This window comes from Glycine max, chromosome 15 (assembly GCF_000004515.6).
Source record: "Glycine max cultivar Williams 82 chromosome 15, Glycine_max_v4.0, whole genome shotgun sequence".
Classification (NCBI taxonomy): Eukaryota; Viridiplantae; Streptophyta; class Magnoliopsida; order Fabales; family Fabaceae; genus Glycine; species Glycine max.
Window position 1 is genome coordinate 7,056,552 of NC_038251.2, and position 19,164 is coordinate 7,075,715.

Sequence of the window (19,164 nt, forward strand, 5' to 3'; positions counted from 1 at the left end):
AACAAAACTAAAAAGACAGAATGAAATTGTTAGTCTTGAGATACTCCACCTTCTAGACGTGAGCAATTATCACTTTTGTTTAGGAAAGAGATTCTCTCAAATAGGGTTAAAATCTTACCATCAATTTTGATAATAATTTGTACTATTTCATAATAAAAATATATCACATTAATAATTAATAAAATAAAAAAACTAAGATGTCATCTAGTGATATCAGTGGGGTGAAAATCCAGGCTTAATCCCATTCCCTCACTGCCATAATTGTCATATCTTGTCCGCCAGAGTGGTTAATAGCATGACTATAATGACCATTATTGATGCATCGACAGACACGGTTGGGTGAAAGAAAGAATTACTAATAGTGTATTAAAATTAAAGCTTTGTAATGAAAATTCAAAATTTCGAACTGACCTAACAAAAAAGAAATATCGAGTGGGAAGAAGGGGGAAGAGTAAGAGTGAAGTGGAGGAAGTTGCAGAAAACCTAGAGAGAGTGAATGATGTCTGGGAGCACAAGAAGGGTGGAGTTGGTGCTGAAGAACAGGTTCCTGAGTTACTTGATCTGGCAATCCATACATTCCTCTCTCATTTTCATCTCTCTTCTCTCTTTTTCCTCACCTCACTACCCCTTTCTCTCCTTTCTCCTCTTCCTCCCTTCCCATCTTCTCTTCTCCACCACCCTCTCCTTCATCGCCTCCCCCCACCCCCGCCCTCGCTTCACCCTCTCCCTCCTCTTCGCCTTCTCCGCCGCCTTCTCCGCCTCCCTCTCCCTCTCCTCCGTCGCCCCCGCCGCCCACGGTCTCCCCGGCGTCTCCCGATTAGGGTTTAGGGGTTTCCTCGTCGGTTCCCTCTTCGGTTCGCATTACGTCTTCAAGCGCCGATGGGTTCTTCACTTCCCCATCATTCAGGTCCTTCTTTCTCTTCTCAAATGCCACTCCTTATTATTATTAAATTGTTATGAATATTGAATACTGATTGCGGCTGTGTTCTTGTGGGAGCAGCGTCCTCCATTTTTCAGCTTCAAGATGGGAGTTCCTTCTTCTGCTAGGCGAGCCTTGAAGCTTTCCATTGTTGCTTCCGTTTTCTCTGGTATTTTGTTGGAGCTTCTGCCGCATCCGTTCAAGTACAGCGTCGCCACCGGAAGATTCTTCACCGAGCAGATTACCTCTTTAGCTGCCACTTTTACTATCTTTTTTTCTTGGGAATTGACTCATCATTTGCATTGGGTTGGTTTTCCTTATCACACCCGTTCCAATAAATTGCCACTTATTGAGTTTGCTTAATCTCAAAAATGAAATGGTGTTGCCATCTTGTGATGCATTTACTCAAACTAATGATCTCTAAGTGTTTGAAGGATTTGTCTAGTATATGGTTTTCTCAAACTAATGATCCCTACATGTTTGTAGATACGCCTCGGAAAACCTAATCCCTGTGCTCGTGCAATTATCTTTTTTAGGTTGTATTTATATGTGTTTGTCATGTTGTTGAACTTGTTCGACCTATCATGTACATTAGAACTTGGTTCTATTTATACAGCATACTTTAGCATAATGTTGAGGATGTTACTAGAACTGATAATCTAAATACATGTGTTTGTAGTGTTTTCTCATTATGTGGTGTAAGACTCGCAGCAAAATGTAAAGTCCAACTTGTCAACATGTAAATGCAATGTTAAATAACAAACACCTGTGGTAACAACTGAGTTGCAATGTTATCTTAACCATCCATGATGAACCCGTATATATGTCACCTGTGTACTAGTTAGAGACATGTACAACAATTTGCAATTTTGGGTGATTTGTTTTATATGCACGTATATTCTCTAGCCTTTGGATGGCAGCATTGTTACTGAATGCTGAAGTTTCTATCTTTGTTGAATACGGTACATAGGTTTTGCATACTAAGAGGTCCATATTTGCACCTCCAAAAGGATCGGCAGCGGCAGAAACAAATCCAAGTGAGCATCTACTTTCAGCTTTGGAGGAGAGTAGTCCTACTTCTCTTCTTCGGTATCTTGCATATCTTGATCTCTGTATGGTTTGCGAGAACAATGTTGACACTTGGAGGCGTGCGGGATTTTTTGAAGAAACCGGTGAGACTTACAAAAGAGTAATTGCTGTGTGCTTGAAGCCGTTGGAGCATCTTGCAACAAAATTAGGTGAAGGCTTAGGAAATCCTGTTGACAAAGCCACTCAACTATCAAATCAGCTGTTGTCCCCAACTGATGCACGGCCAGATTTGAAGCACATAGAAGAACTGCACAACTTTCAGGTAGATTCACAACTTCATTATTTGCTTAGTTTATACGATGCTAAAAAACCCATTTGTACAACTTCCTAACTTCATTATTTTCATAGTTTATATGATGCTAAAAAACCTTTTTTTCCTGTATAAACTGAAAAGCTTTAGGCATATGGGTTCATACTGAATATTGAACTTCACCAAAAGGCTTCAAGGCCTCACTGTTTGATCTTCAGGTTTTATCTGGTATGGACTATGGTTGAAAAACTTATTTTTTAAGTTAAGGAGCCAAAATAAGCAAATTTGCAAGGAGTATGCTGAGAAATGTGCCACATTATAAAAAGAAACATGTAAATTGAAAAAAAATCGTGATTTTAAAGACCCTAAGCTCTAGAAGTTCTTGTAAGTTGTAACATTGATTATTAGGCACCCAAACCTCATCTTGTTCTTGTTTTAACCACAAACTCCTGCCTTGAAGATGAGGTGTGTGCACATTGAATGACATCACTATAGTGAGGGAGAATGAAAATGTCTATTGTCCCCACTGAGGAAAGAATTATGTTAAGTAATGAGATTTTATGTAATTGTGACATTGTGTTGATGTGATACACTAACCTAATACTCCTATTTATAATAATATTTTAGGCCTATTACTAGTGTAAGATAACTAGTACAAGCTCATGCCAGTTGCACTTTTAGCATGATGATGATTATAATACCCTAATATTATATTGAATTGAATTTTCAGTATTTGACATGTAGTAAATGCCAAATTGCTCCCACAATGAATTATTGTGTGGTTTATATTTAATCCATCTGTTAAGAGATTGACAAGTGTACCAATTTTATCACAAGTAGTAAAGATTAAAATGAAAGTTCAAGTGTCGAATCCACAAGGACTTGTTGTAAGTGGTACAAATCCAATTATTAAGCAATAAAAAGAAAGAGAAGAAGACAAAGACAAAGAATTGTAAATGTGAAATTTGGAATAAGGCAAAGAAAAAAAAAAACAGGAAAAACAACTAACAATTTAAATGTGAAAAGATAGAATCAGAATGCAATGATGTTGGGGTTTAGTATGCCAAAACTACTTATAATATAATGTAATTGATTTTCTCTATTTCATGAAATCCCTGTTTCCACCCTTATCTGCTGAATTACCCTATCTTTGGTTTCCCGCACGAAGGGCCTAGTTTATTTATCCTTTTCTCCTCAAATTTCTTTGTAGAGATAAAATAACAAATCGCATTAAGATAAGAGATGCAAAAATTCGTGGACAAAATAAATGTCAATCTATTTCTGACAATAAATTCATTAAGATACCCTTCCTCAGTTCTTTAGAAAATAAAGATTTTTCAATGCATTCCCCTCTAGACATTATATGGTGATTAGACCATAATTAGCAGAAAAACACAGCGAAGAATAATAGAAACAGGATTGCATTAAATAGATAATAGGAAAGAATTACATTACAAGTAATAGGATTGATGGGGATGAAAGAAGATGATGATGGATGACTAATAACAAGAAAATGAGGAATAGCTAGAGAGAGAGTGTTTCCCCTAAGGGATAGACCCAGTGTGTGGGTTGTGTGTTTTCCTTCTGTTTCCTCCTTATATAGGCACCAGATAGCTTACTTTTTAAGCTGACTTCGTGCTTAGTGCAGACTTTCGTGTTAAGCGTGTGTTGCGCGCTGAGCAAGAGTGCGCGTTGGGCCTATCTTGCATGTTAAGCGGGCTTTCCAATTTTTCTTCTAGTTTTTGCATCAATTTTTCCTTTAAAACACTTGAAATCTTAATTTAAATTTTGCTAATCAAAAATAGCAAAGATGTTAATTTCTTCATTATTTCATTAAAAAAAATAATAAAGAAATTACACTCAGCTATTAATTCAAATTGACTATCAAATTAACTTATATTTCACAGTCATCACTATCCCTCTTCACTTGTAAGGAGGAAATAAAATGAGAGGAAAAATCTGAACATTTTTCCCATGTAAAAACTCAACATTTTTTTAGCTAGGATAATGTTGCTGTTTAGATAATGCAATAACTATAAGTGGGTGGACTTACAGAGGGAAAAGCCAATCCACAAATCCTTTGGGCTGCATAAATATTTATGTGGGTCATTGACTTGAATTAAAACCCTGTAAATTTCATTTCAATTAATAATAAATGTTGCAAAAGGTCACTTGTTTAACCCTTCTCTGAACTCTGAAGAAACCTTCTAGTAGTGGGGCAACAGAGCATCACATCCCAGCATTATGAATTTGTAGATACATATTAAAAGCATCTGTTTGCTTAAATGCAGCTATATGCATGGTGTTCAAGGACTGCTGTCTCACTGACTGCCTGCTCACGTAAAGACGACAAGTTTGGGGTTGCTCAGCTTTCTGGGAGTAATGCTGCAGTGGTTTCAACACTTCTATCCTGTCTTCTTGCTGTTGAGAGTTTCATGGGAAAGAAAACAAACCTGCAATCCCCAAATCAGTTATTGGGACCTGCTGGTATCAAATGGGCGACTGTGAATAGTGGAAGAGTAGATGTTGCTGCTGGTAAAAGAAGAAGTGGGCCAGTAAATTCAAAAGCTTATGCCATTGCTGACGTTCTCAAGACTTCAATCTACCAAATAGTCTCTGCATTCCATGATGAGATGTTGGCTGGTGCTAAAGCAAGTCTTCTGGAGAAGGACTGGGTCACAAATGGGAAGCCACTTTTTGGTACTCGTGAGATGCTTATACAAAAATTACGTCTTTTCCTTGATTTTCGAGCTACCTAAGTGCTGCATTGTACTGTGGTTTGAATGCTACTTTCCTGAAATTAAACATTCTTGTAAGACATTATACACACATGATGTTTTCAAGTGAGGATATAGATGCAATGGAAGAAAAAGGTTCAGTTTTGCTGTTAGAAATTTGAGATGAAGGATATTAATTTGTCGAGATTTTGTTGAAGATGCCTGCATTGGATGGTAAGTGATCATTTGGTTATTTTTTTGTTGACAAGTTTTTTAGGGTACTTAAATTTTGATGAGTTTGGATGAGCTTTTTTTAGTAATGCACAAATTCATCTTTTAAGCAAGATTGCTGTGCTTGTAAACTCTTCATATTTTCCGCATGTGCATGCACCTAAACACAGATATTGGTTTTATTAGCCACTGCCTTAACGGCAACAGTTGATTTGATTTTTTTATACCTTTATTTTTGTACTTGACATATTGTTGGTTAACATTCATTAACATTAAGGATCAAATTAATTAATAGTTATTGAAGTTGTTGAAAACTAAATTTGTTTTTATTGTAGTGTCAAGTACTAAATGAACCGGTGATGTCAATTCTAGTGGCCTAATTGAATTTTTTTTATAACATCTTAACTGTGTAGTCTGTTTCTGTTCCTTGTTTTGGGCCTTAGGCCCTCCTGCAAACCAAAAAAAGGAAGGATCATATTGCCTACTTGTGTCAATTTCAAAGACTAAATTGTCTTGAATCTTGATCAACAAAAAATTGTAAAAGCTATTTAATCATTCAAGTAATTGCATGTTTGGTCTATCATATGCAAAAGTATCCCGATAATTGCTTATTTGAAACTGAGTTTTCAAGTTAAATTTTAGCCTCAAACATGTTTTTTGGAAAAATTAAACATGATGTCAAACTTATTTTCCTAATCCTCTCCGAACTGAGCTCCCTTACCAGCAAATCAAACAAAGCCTAAATTTTGCAAAGTGGACGCAGTTTTTGGATGTTGGCTTGTGAAACTCAAGATGACCTTGAATCCTTGATAATGGTGGGTGTTTTGGAGTATTTAAAAGTTTAAAGAGACCAAGTACCACATTACCTAGTTTGAGTGTTCACAAGATAATTTGGGTTTTGGACCTGTAAACAATCTTGAGGATTGGGCTCATACACATGTTCAGGCCGAACTATGTATGTGTTTGCGCTGCAAACTGCCCAACTCACCCTCCTTAGATGAATGATATGTTGGACCTACATCTTTTTGCTTTCTCTAAAAATTGTTTTATTTTGAATAAAAAAGTTTAGCATATACGAAAAACATTGAATTTTAAGATAAAATGTTTTACTTGATCAAATATATATATCGTCGACACATGTGTTTCGTTGAACTGAAATTGAATAGGTTTTATTTTACATTAGCGTGACTAGGTGTCCCCTGCTAATATTTTTTTAATCATTAATGTTAATGGTATACTAATCTAATGCTAATTTTTTCATTACTTTTATTTTTATACCGTCGTTTTTTAAAAGAGTAACTTCACTCGGTATTTTCCTTCTCCATATTTTCCGGTATGATGTAAGAAATTATTCTTAGTTCTATTACTTCGGGGTCCACCCCAAAAGGGTACGTTAAATTATAGAAAATTTTCACAATATTGAATTCATCAGGTCCATCCCGACGTAATATTGGTAGTGTCTGCTATCCACATATAATCACTCTATTATAATTAACATTTAGGTTTAAGTGAAACTGAGTTTTCTTTAAATAAGATATTAAGTTTAAGTTTTGCCTATAAAATAAACATTAAGAGAAAAAAAAATTATTAGAAGGAGTCAGTTAAATTTTCTAATAATGATTAATTATTAACAAAATCAATAAATATTTTACGACCATAACACGGTGACCCTAAAATCACTCTATTATATTATTATGGCGAGTTATAATACTGAGGTGCTAAGTAGTGCGTTTTAGAAAGTTGGATTCACCAATTGCAGCAAAAAAAAAGTTGAAAAAACGTTATGTGGTTATGTTTTATATTGATAGTTTAGAAAGAAATAAAGTAAAAATGCTGCACTGGAAACCTTTAAAATTTTACATTTTCAATTTATATTAATAATTCACTTGTTATACTAGTAAATCAATAATATACTCTTGATTGAATCGATGAATAATTGGAGTTTAATATCATTATTTCGCATCACGACCTAGCTAGCTATCCTTATCAATGACAACCATGATCCATTTGGCAAGTGAGCGTTATTTGGTCAAAGTTATATTCAAGTTCCCTAATCATAATCAACTTTTGCAATTGAATCCTTACTCTTAATATAACTTAACAGCAAGTTGTTAAACCTTATCTATCTATCTTAAAAAACTGTACGTTAATCTCTCTGCAAGCAAACCCATCTACAATATCCATATCCAACAAAAGTTCCAGAAGCCACGAGCCATCCAACACAGTTTGATCAGTTGACTTTGAACTCCAATCAACGGCCATGATGAGTTTTCCAACCCCAAAATCACATTATCAAATATCACCATCTATAGCCCGCATAATTTACACCCAAAGTAATGTCCCTCATGGCCATTTCCCTGCCTACTCATGAAAACGAAACTAATCAACTCAAACCAACCACATAAAACCAAATCATTATATCATAAACCAACCACAACAACCAAATTCACAGATGTCACAAAACGCAATCGTACATCCAATGGGTGTCATCCACGTGTCCATTTTGTATGCGCATTGGACCTGTTCCTTCATCTGTCGGCAAGCTTAGCTGTCACTACACACAAGCTAACTCACCCCTACACGTGGCATACCCCTGATTGGTCCAAGATTGTCCGGTCATACCCCGCATGAGCACCATAATTTTCTCGCTCATAAATTATTTCATAGATTATGAGTATATGTTTACTAGTCTGAACCCTTAATAATCATACAAATAATATAAAATAATTAGCTTTTATACTGTGATTTAATCATAAATCATATTAATATAATTTTTAAAATAATTATTATATAAAAATAATATATATGTTTGGTCAGTTTTTTTTTTTTTACATTGATAGTATTAGATTTGAATATAAGATCTCAATGCGTATTAATTCAAACTCCTATCTCCTGTCGTTATGCCAACCCTAATGATTTGTATATTTTTTCTTATAATTTCCATAAATCTCTCTCTAGTATATTTTTATTTATGATATTGATAATTTTTAATTTTATGTCATGCAGAGATTAAAAGAGATATCGGAGTAATAATATAACTTTTCCATTTTGGCTTCGTACCATATAAAATCCTCACACCCGTAAACATTACAACATGTTTGCGTCGGTAGAGGGTACAGCGTTTATCGCTCACACTCGTCACGACTTAAGAGATATTTTTCCAAGAAAAAAGCAAAAACACTCTCCATTTGTGCTTGTGTTTTGCCCGGGAAAACTGAGTTCGAAATGATGAAGAAGAAACCGAGCGCGAGAGAGAATTCGTCGTCGTCGACGACGGCGGCGAGAGAAGAAGAGAGCGAATGGGAAATGAGGCCCGGAGGAATGCTGGTGCAGAAAAGAACCACGAATACGGATGTTGTAACACGCAATTTGCGCCTCCGAATCGCGTATGGCGCTCTCCGTTACGAGATCTGCGTCAGTTCCATAGCCACTTTCGGTAAGACAAGTTATTGATCTGAACTACCATTGTTAATTTTCTTCCGCTCTGTTTGGTTACTGAGAAAATCACACTATTCTGATGAGTAATGTGGTAAAATTGCGTCAGGCAGCTGTTTCAGTGCAGCACCATGAATCATCATTGTTCATGCTACGTGCCCACGTAACATGACATGAACTGCCTCAGATTTTTTATTTTTATTTCAAGAATTTAATTAAAATGCAGAATAAAGAAATTATCTTCTATACACGATTAACAAAATTATTATACGCAATCCTCATATATGAAAATCCTTTATAGTATACAATATGAATGCACACGTTATTTTATTTATTTTAATAATCATTTAAAATAATTTTTAACTAATTAATAATATAATTGCCAAAAAAGTTTGATTTTAATTCTTACGGATAAAAAAAATGTTTACGATAATAATAATGGCTGATATGAAACACTTTTTGGATACCAAAGAGAGATGATGATAATGATACTGGATATTTATGAAACTAATTTGGCTCCGGTTGTAGTGAAAAGTCTGAGGGTGAAAGTGTGAAAATGAAATGACAGGGGAAGTGAAGAAGGTGCTGAGTGGGGAAACGGGGTTAGAGGTGGATGAACAGAGACTGTTGTACAGAGGCAAAGAGCGAGAAAATGGAGAGTACTTGGACGTGTGCGGAGTGAAAGACAGATCAAAAGTGGTGCTAATCCAAGACCCTTCCAGCATTGAGCGACGCTTCATCCAGATGCGTATCAACGCTAAGATCCAAACCGCACATCGGGCAATCAACAATGTCGCTGTCCAACTTGATCAGCTCGCAGACCAGGTATGTATGCAACTGAAAAGTAAGTGCGTGTTTAATTTAAGTTAGGAGTTCTCTAATCTGGTTGTTGAATAAAAAATTACGAATTCTTACTTTTCACATAATGTGCATGAAAATGTGTTTATTCAATCTAAAGTTAAATAAAACACACTAAGTAACTACAGTTACACATCAAACTAAACTTACTAGTTGTTAATGTAAAAGAAGTAAGCAAATGCTAGTAATAAAATAGGAATTGTAATTAATTAGCAGGTCTTAATATATTAAAATTAGGAGCAATTAATTCTTTAAGGTAGAATTGATGCTGGGTGAAAGAGTGCATGACAGTTTTACTAGGTGGCCGGTGGCTTATTGTGATGACTAGTGATACATTGTCTTTGTTAAATAAAAACAAAAAAAGTGATAGATTGTCTTTGTCACACAGCTGGAACTGGAATGAAGTGGGGGGCAGTGCCAGTGGGTGTTCTGTATTTTAGTGTACCGGGAAATGCACAAACATACAAAAACCGCATTAGTAATAGTAACCTAACCTCTTAGGCATGTGGTGCGTGGACCAAGTTTATATGAGAATGTGCATGAATATGACATCAATTTATGTCGTTATGTGGCCTCTGAAATTTCAATTTAATAATTGGATGAGGGCCGTGAGACTCTTATAATCATGCATTTCTTTTCGGTCGAGCCAAACATGTCTGGTTGATTTTTTTTTAGATAGGCGAATATGTGTTTAGAGAATGAGTTATTATATATGGGAAAAAAATTTGCGTATACATTGTGTGCACCGAGTCAATTCTTTTCTCCCAAAGGTGTGGCAGTTTGCAATGAGGTGAAACTTAATTATTTCGTGTCAATTTTAAAGTGAATCATCATTAATTTAATCTCACGCTAAGTCAATTAATATTACATAAATATAATTTTTGGTTTCTAAATAGTCTATAAATCGAAAACAATGTGTTTATTGTTGGTTGGCATAAGCATCATTTACCCGCTACTGCTTCAACGGATAAGGAATCCCTGCACAAACTGTCTTATTATTCTCAACATGATTGTAACATTTGAGAAGCAAGAAGAGCTACACAATTAAACCTCTGCGATTACGAACTTAGGATAACAGGGAACAGTTAAATAGTCAAAACCTTAATATATTTACCTGGTCCATATTCCATAGTGAATTTATTTCCTTCGAATAAATCTCACGGGATTAACTAACTATCAGATTAATTGAGATCTTCCAGCTGAAATGCTTAATGATGAAGTATAGAACATTGTCTCATTGCACACACCAAATTGTTATAACTAATTAGGAAAAAAAATATTAGACTAGTGCAAAGAAGGTCTTTAAGTTTGACTTTAGGAACTTTAATTCTCACCCAGATTTTATTTCTCTTACCTCGGATGCGGATAATATTGTTATGTTTCTTCACTTTCCTCAGGGTTCTAGTTTGGGCGTCCCCCAACTTAAAATAAAAGTCCCTAAAACTCAAAATAATGTATTTACTTTTTTAAAAAAAAATTGTCTTTTTTTCCTTTTCGTTACGAGGATTCAAGAATGGATAGGAATAAGGACCTATGTTTTGCTTTTGATTACGAGTATTCAAGGATAGAAGTAGGGATGATAAATGAGTGTGGGCTTGCCTATTAGAATTTATCCGTAAAATTTTACAAGAATGGGCGTAGATACAAATATCTTACTACTTAACCTGCCTCGTACACGTATATTATTTTAATATTTTTAAATTTAAATAAATAATAATAATAATAATACATAACTATAAATAATATATATACTAGGCAATTGAGTTTTGAGTAATCGCTTATATAAGTGGTAATTAAGCAGTAAGCACCGTGTGTGTATGTAAGTGCTACCCGAGATTTTGTCCAAACATAACGTACAACTCATTTTCTTTCTACAACAGGTCTCTGCCATTGAAAAGTCTATTTCCAACGGAGTCAAAGTACCAGAAGTTCAAATCACAACACTAATTGAGATGCTTATGAGACAAGCAATCAAATTAGAAAGCATTTCTGCAGAAGGCGATGCTTCCGCACAGAAAAATTTGCAGGTATTTTCAATAGAACTCTACTTTGCTGTCGAGTACATATATTAATTTCAGCTTTTGTTTTGGTTTCATTTGGAAATAAAGTGTTGCTAATTGCTATAGATAGATAATGTTTCTAAATATTTTGGTATGGGTGGGTGAACATCATCTTTAAATAAACTTATTATTTCTTTAATCTTATCATAAAATTAAAGAGGACTTAGTCTTGCTCGTTCATTAAAAGTGAAAAAGAAAAAAGAAATAAATAATCAAAAAAATGTAGGAAAACTTGCTTTGTTTATTTAAATAGTTTTACCATGGAAAAATATTGCTGAATATGAAGTATACAGTCTTTTGTCGACTATACCAAAGAAGTTCAACAGGAGCATAATGTGCATATTCTCCTCAATTGGTAAGTCACGTGGAATAATTTGTTATATGCTTAATAATCAATCTCATGATTACATTTTTCAGGGAAAGAGAGTACAAAAATGTGTTGAAAAACTGGATCAACTTAAGGTATCTAATGCAAGAATAAAGCCTGTTGTTGTTACAACCAAGTGGGAGACCTTTGATCATCCTCCATCCTCAACCACGTGGGAATTATTCGATTGAGTTTGCTTCTCCCTCCCCCAATCTTTTTCTTTTCCCCTTCTTTACCCCAATTTCTTCTCCTTTGTCTATACGTACAAGCTTCTTGTTTCGGAACTCTGTCAATAAGTCTTGCTATCACACTTTTTGTCTAAAATACTTCTTCAAAATGGAAATTAAATAGAAGTCAGAAATGTTAATATATCCATATTTATTATTTGATGGTGAATTCATTAGTCGTTTCTTTCAGGTTTGTATTTATGATCCCATGCAATTTATCATTCACTATTTTTTTTATTAATTATATATCATTTACTATTTGTAACAGTCTAAATGCATTAATCAGTTATCTTTTGGACATTAATTAATGCGTGGGGTTGTCCATCGAGACAAAGTGTGTTGGGTGTTGTTAATTCTTCTTAAGTATACCAATTTTATCACAAATTTTAAAGATTAAAATAGAAGTTTAAGTGTCGAATTCACAAAGACTTTGGTTGTACGTTAGTGATGTAAACTCAATTATTAAGCAATGAGAAGAAGGAAAAAAAGGAAAGATAAGGGACTGAAAATGTGAAATTTTGAATAACACGAAGAAAAAGATAACAAAAAAATAAATAATAATTGAAATGCAAAAAGATGAAATCAGAATAATGTTGGGGTCTAGTATGTCAAAATTATTCATAATGTAATGTAAAAGATTTTCTATCAAATGAAATTTCTATTTCCATCCACATCTATTAAGATACTCAACCCTAATCACTCACGATGAAAATTCTAATTTATCTATTCTCTTCCAAATTTCTTTACAAAGATTGAATAATAAATTGCATAAAACATGAAGATGTATGTATGTAGAAGCAAAACAAAGTCACTTTATCTCTAGCAATTAATTGTTTAAATGTCATTTCCCAATTCTTTAGAAATTATCATTTTTCCTGTGTATAACCCCTAAAAAGAAGCAATAGAAACATAAATTGCATTTAATAGATAAGGAGGGGCTGAATGACTAATAATAAGGGAGGAATGACTAAAGATGGAGCTAAGGGATAAGTCCAGACTTTGGATAGCCCTAAGATTCAGTGTTTTTTTCTCCCGCTTTCTACTTCTTTTATAGGCCTAAGGTAGCTTAATTTTCACGTTAACTTTGTGCTTATCGCGTGTTTTCGCACTAAGTGTACCTTTGGGCTTCGTTGTGTGCTTTATGTGCGCTAAGCTTGGAGTACGCACTAAGCCTGGAGTGCAGGCTAAGCTTGGAGTACGCGCTGAGTGAGCTGTCCAATCCTTTCAACTTTTATTCAATGTTTTTTCTTTCAATTTTTGCATCAATTTTTTTCTAAAGCACTTAAAATCTTTTTCTTTTGACTTGTGCTTATAAAAAATTACAAGGATATTAATTTCTTCATTATTTCATTAAAAACAATATTAAGGTGAATAAATTGCAATCATTATTAGCCAAAATTAACTCAAATTTCACATATGACTTAATTGTTCAAGTTCAAATCATGTGTTAGAAGTTAGCACCCTATCATTAACTATAACCACTTTTCGGTTATGCTTGAAAGCAAGGTTTTGGAGGAAGAGAGAGGAAATGACATTGTTATATATTTGTTCTCATAATTATTTTTAAAATGATAAAATTCCATGCATATCTTTGGGGAATTACTTAGGGAATTTATAATTTTTTAAAAAGAAAATTACATTAAGAGTTCATAAAAAATTAGTTTAATTTCTATGCGATATTAATATTAAAAAAATTAAAAATTATGTAAGCAGTACATTAATATCACATTTAAACAAAAAAAATCATATAAAGGTAGATAAATAATAATTATGTTATGGGAGTGTCATATGTTGACATAGTATTATAGATGATACTATATAAGCCTCTGTAACCTAAAATGATTATTTAATATTTCATTAAATACATAAGTAGTCAACAAAGTCAAATAATAACGGGTAAAAATAGTAATTTTCTATTTTTGAGAGATGAAAGTCAATAAAATTACAAGAGATAAAATTACAATTCGATCATTTTATACAAATTAAAAACATTTAAAATATTTTTTTAAAAATCACAACTAAAAATATATTTTCACATACAAAAGCGTGATAGTTTATGTAAACTTTTTCTCCATTAATGTTTTTTACTCATTATTTGTACTGGCAATTGACTTAAGTTCATTAAGTAGTGAGGTAGCCATTTGTTTGGCCCATCACTACTTTGCCATGCACACAAATAAGTTTTTTATTTTTGTTTTAGGTCTTTATATAGTTTTTTTATTAGCAAATATCAATTTTGTTATAATGTTAATTGGGAGATTTGAATCTGGAATCTCTCATTACAATTAACTTGACTGCATACACAAGACTTGTGATTAAGCCGAAACTAACAATCTCACATTAGTCGATTCACATTTTTTGATAGTACAAACAAATAAATATTACATGTTGTCCTATATCTAAGAAACAATTACATAATTCATCAAAATCAATAAAAGTGGTTAGATCACCTAAATCATAGTACACCAACATGCCTAAAATAGATTTAAAAGGTGATTATTTTCAAAAGATATTTTTTCAACCAGTCTACCTTTGTTTTGTTGATAGCTTAATAAATAAATTAACTTTCATGAAAAAAACAAGTATATATCATTAATAAACCTTGCTATTAATTAGGGATAAAAAAATTTAGCAATAAGTAATCACATGTTTCTTATAATTAGGACAAAAAGATGTTGTATTTGTTGTCTGTTTCTTATCCATAGGACCAGTGGTAATATATATTCTTTTTATCCTAAAATAAGTGTCGTATTTGAAAAATAAATTTGTTTCAAAATAAGTGTCGTATTTGACTTTTCAATGTAAAATTAATTGTTCTTTTTTCATCCATATCCCTAATAAATGTGCACTTTAGGTTTTTAATCTAGTATTAATATTATTTTGTTTAATCTATTTAATAAGTTTACTTTTATAAAACTACTACTTTTTTTATCTATCTATTAACTTTTCTTGGTTTGTGTAAAACAACTTATAAAAAAAAATATTTTTGGAGCGGAAGGAGTATTAGTTTATACTTTCTTTAAAATATCTAAAAAATAATCACTAAAATATTTTATATCATCTTGTTGATCTTTAGCAAGCTATAACAAGGTTTTGAATGTGGGAACTTCTATACATATTCTATTATATTTTTAAAAGATATAATTAATAATTCTCTTACTTTTTTTTTGGATTTATAGGGTCAGTTCATTTAAAGTTATGTTTGAAATAAATATTTATTTTAATAAAATAAACATATTTCTATTTTTTTAGTGTATTTTATCTAAATTGATTTTATTTAAGAAAAAATCATTTTAAGAAGTAAGTCTATCGGTTTCTTAACAAACACTTATATAAAAAGTATTTTTTTTATTTTTTTTTTAAAGTTTAAATAACCCTAAATCTCTTCCGCCGTATCCCTTTCTGAATTCCCGTCAGTCTGAGACTTACAATATATTGATTGGAGTTGAAGTTGCTTACTTGCTCGAGTGGAATGGCTTGAGTATTTGGTGGTCGTGACTTGTGAGGATCAACAGCGTCGACAGTAACATACATAGTCAATCCCACTCTTGATAATCCTATGTTGTCATACTCATACCATGTTAAATTCCTATATTAGTCTCTAATTGCATCGAACCTTTTACATTGATTAGTTGATGATGTGAGTGTGACTAAGCCAAAGCAAATGAGCGTGTACTCTAAGCTTTCTTCATTGCTGCACAGTCACATGTCCATGTTCCATGTCACAAGCTTCTTATCAACCACCCCAGAGTACCCACTCACCAAATGCATTTATCTCTTGCAATTCTGTGCCTCTTCCAAACACAAATTAAGGTAAATCCATGCATTCTCCATTAGGCATGGTGTCCTACTCAACAACCCTGACATGGGCAAGCACCTCATCTTCACAATCGTGTCCCTCTCTGCGCCCATGTCCTATGCTTACAACGTGTTCACGTGGGTACTGTCCTATGCTTACAACGTGTTTACCATGATTCATAACCCCAACGTGTTCACGTGGAACACCATGACCAGGGGCTATGCTGAAAGCGATAACCCGAGCCCTGCACTTCGTTTCTATCGCCAAATGATAGTGTCTCGTATTGAACCTGACACTCACACTTATCCTTTTCTTTTGAAGGCCATTTCCAAGTCTTTGAATGTTAGAGAAGGGGAGGCAATACATTCGGTTACCATAAGAAATGGGTTTGAGTCGTTGGTGTTTGTTCAGAACAGTTTGCTTCATATATATGCTGCTTGTGGAGACACGGAAAGTGCACACAATGTGTTTGAGTTAATGAGGGACAGAGATCTCGTGGCTTGAATTTCTGTGATTAATGGGTTTGCTCTTAATGGAAGGCCCAGTGAAGCTTTGACTCTCTTTAGGGAAATGAGTGCGGAGGGCGTGGAGCCTGATGGGTTCACTGTGGTTAGCTTGCTATCTGCTAGTGCTGAGCTTGGAGCTCTGGAGTTAGGACGTAGGGTCCATGTGTACTTGTTGAAGGTCGGATTGAGAGAGAACTCCCATGTTACTAATTCCTTGTTGGATCTTTATGCAAAATGTGATGCCATCTGGGAGTGAAAGGAATGCGGTGTCTTGGACGTCGTTGATTGTTGGCTTGGCTGTTAATGGGTTTGGTGAGGAAGCACTTGAGCTTTTCAGAGAGATGGAGGGACAAGGACTGGTGCCTAGTGAGATCACTTTTGTTGGTGTGTTATATGCTTGCAGCCATTGTGGGATGTTGGATGAGGGGTTTGATTACTTTAGAAGAATGAAAGAGGAATTTGGAATCATGCCTAGGATAGAGCACTATGGTTGCATGGTGGATCTATTGAGTAGGGCGGGTTTAGTGAAACAAGCATATGAGTATATTCAGAATATGCCAGTGCAGCCAAATGCAGTTACTTGGAGGACCTTGTTAGGGGCATGTACAATACATGGGCATTTGGGTTTGGGAGAGACAGCAAGATCCCACCTATTGAAGTTAGAGCCTAAACATAGTGGGGATTATGTGCTTCTTTCAAATCTTTATACCTCTGAATGTCGTTGGGCAGATGTACAATTAATAAGGAGGTCAATGCTAAAGGATGGTGTTAAGAAAACCTCTGGCTATAGTCTAGTTGAGTTGGGTAACCGTGTTTATGAATTTACAATGGGTAATAGATCTCATCCTCAAAGTCAGGATGTATATGCACTACTAGAGAAGATCACAGAACTGTTGAAGTTAGAAGGTTATGTGCCTCATACTGCTAATGTGCTTGCAGACATAGAGGAAGAGGAGAAGGAACAAGCTTTGTCTTATCATAGTGAAAAGTTGCAATTGCTTTTATGCGCTTAAATACAGCACCAGGGACCACAATCAGGGTTATGAAGAATTTGAGAGTTTGTGCAGATTGTCATATGGCTATCAAACTCATGGCAAAGGTTTACGATAGAGAGATTGTTATCAGGGATCGTGGTAGGTTTCATCATTTTAGAGGAGGTTCATGTTCCTGTAAGGATTACTGGCCATATGGCAATCATCAGGATTTGAAATGGCATCTTGAGAGTCAAGTACTGCATTGATTTCCAAGTACAATGTGGTGCTTTAAAATTGAGGCCGTGAGACATACTTGAATATGTTGTAATCATTCTCCATAATCCTCTCTGCTGCAAGGGTCAACCAATTCAAGCCTCTTGACACATGGATAAGTTGGTGAACATGCATAAGATTATGGAAGTTTGGTACAAATTCCGTATAGAATGTGCCCTTTTTACCAAATGCCCGACCATTTGTGCTTAAGTAGTAACGATATGTGCCCTTTCTTTGGAAAACAGGACTTTCTATTCACGGAGCCAAGACTTGCCTCATTTGACACACTTGTCCATTACATACCCTCAAGTTTCTTTGCTTTATTGTGTTCAGTTTTCTTTTTTGACGTGAGCTAAATAGTTGTTACTAGATCCTATTAGAAAAGAATTGAATAATGATCCTAGTAACAATAGATGGCCTGATGTTGAAGTGCAAGCACTCATCACTGAGAACTTCATTGGAACACAAGTTTCGTCTAATGGAATCAAAAGGGTCAATATGGGAGGAGATATCTGAAGCAATGAATGGCTTGGGGTACAAGTGTATAACCGCTCCGCAAAGAATTGTAAGGAGAAGTGGGAAGACATCAACAAGTACTATAAAAGGACAATAGAGAGGGCGTCAAAATAGTAAAACTTGCCCTTACTTTGATGAATTGGACATTCTGTATAGAAACGGCCTCCTAAGTATTGGAAATATCTTGAGCAAAACCAGCGATGTTCCCCTGATTGAAGTAAAGGAGTTGAATGAAACTTGAATAAGTAGTACTTGATAGTCATAGATACTGCTTATGTAGAAGTTCTTCACTTCAGCATTTATTTAGCCACTCTTCCTTTGAATTTTCTCACTGATGACTTTAGGGGACAATATACCATCCTTTAACTCTGCATTTAAAATTTTAAATATTAAGTTCATTGGGTTGATATATATAACTTTTTGGTTGGGGTGGCTTATGTCAATGGACAAAAGGTATTTATTTATGAAAATGAAATAAAATACTTAATCAACTAACTAAACGAGAAATTTTATAAATATACTTTTCATGTATTTTAAATTCAAATCAACATATTTTGTATTATTAATTAAATTTTATTTTACAATACGTAATAGAATCAAATTTTATTATTAATTAATATCTATTAAAATTAAGAAGATTTTGGATTATAAACTTGTTGGTATATGACTGTATTAAAATTTATTGGAAATTATTCGAGTTTTAGCCCCTTTCTTTTAGAATTTTTTTTGTTAAAAATTATAAAATTATAAGTGAGACTCATTAAATAATAAAGGAAACTCATAATATTTTTAATTGCAAATAAATTTATATAATAAGAGAGAGTGTTTCAAAAATAATAATTTTGAGTGTTATTAATAGTTCTTCTTTAAAAACCATAGATGAGATTATTCTTTATTGGTTGGTAGTTAAAAATCCTTTAAGTCTAATAGTAAAAAAAATTTG

At 33.9% G+C, this 19,164-nt stretch overlaps 2 protein-coding genes and 1 pseudogene across 2 annotated transcripts; all 3 read left to right on the top strand.

Annotated features, from left to right (window-relative positions):
- The first annotated feature begins 257 nt into the window (after positions 1-257).
- Positions 258-5,152, top strand: LOC100800150 (uncharacterized). The gene is made up of 4 exons (XM_003546025.4): positions 258-907; positions 1,001-1,225; positions 1,890-2,270; positions 4,550-5,152. The coding sequence occupies exons 1-4, from the start codon at positions 497-499 to the stop codon at positions 5,015-5,017; spliced, it is 1,485 nt and encodes a 494-aa protein (XP_003546073.1). The 5' UTR covers positions 258-496; the 3' UTR covers positions 5,018-5,152.
- Positions 5,153-8,111: 2,959 nt separating this feature from the next.
- On the top strand, positions 8,112-12,322 carry LOC100800682 (BAG family molecular chaperone regulator 2). Its single transcript, XM_003546026.5, has 4 exons — positions 8,112-8,642; positions 9,210-9,466; positions 11,380-11,526; positions 11,977-12,322. Exons 1-4 carry the CDS (start codon positions 8,432-8,434, stop codon positions 12,115-12,117), a joined length of 756 nt encoding a protein of 251 aa, XP_003546074.1. The 5' UTR covers positions 8,112-8,431; the 3' UTR covers positions 12,118-12,322.
- A 3,015-nt stretch (positions 12,323-15,337) lies between these two features.
- On the top strand, positions 15,338-18,611 carry LOC100804428 (pentatricopeptide repeat-containing protein At4g21065-like; annotated as a pseudogene).
- The last annotated feature ends 553 nt before the right edge of the window (positions 18,612-19,164 follow it).

Coding starts and splice junctions, on each gene's coding strand:
- LOC100800150 (XM_003546025.4), top strand. CDS start 497: ATGATGTCTGGGAGCACAAGAAGGGTGGAGTTGGTGCTGAAGAACAGG. Junction 908..1,000: donor TTCACTTCCCCATCATTCAG/GTCCTTCTTTCT, acceptor TTGTGGGAGCAG/CGTCCTCCATTTTTCAGCTT. Junction 1,226..1,889: donor TGACTCATCATTTGCATTGG/GTTGGTTTTCCT, acceptor TACGGTACATAG/GTTTTGCATACTAAGAGGTC.
- LOC100800682 (XM_003546026.5), top strand. CDS start 8,432: ATGATGAAGAAGAAACCGAGCGCGAGAGAGAATTCGTCGTCGTCGACG. Junction 8,643..9,209: donor CAGTTCCATAGCCACTTTCG/GTAAGACAAGTT, acceptor ATGAAATGACAG/GGGAAGTGAAGAAGGTGCTG. Junction 11,527..11,976: donor CCGCACAGAAAAATTTGCAG/GTATTTTCAATA, acceptor TACATTTTTCAG/GGAAAGAGAGTACAAAAATG.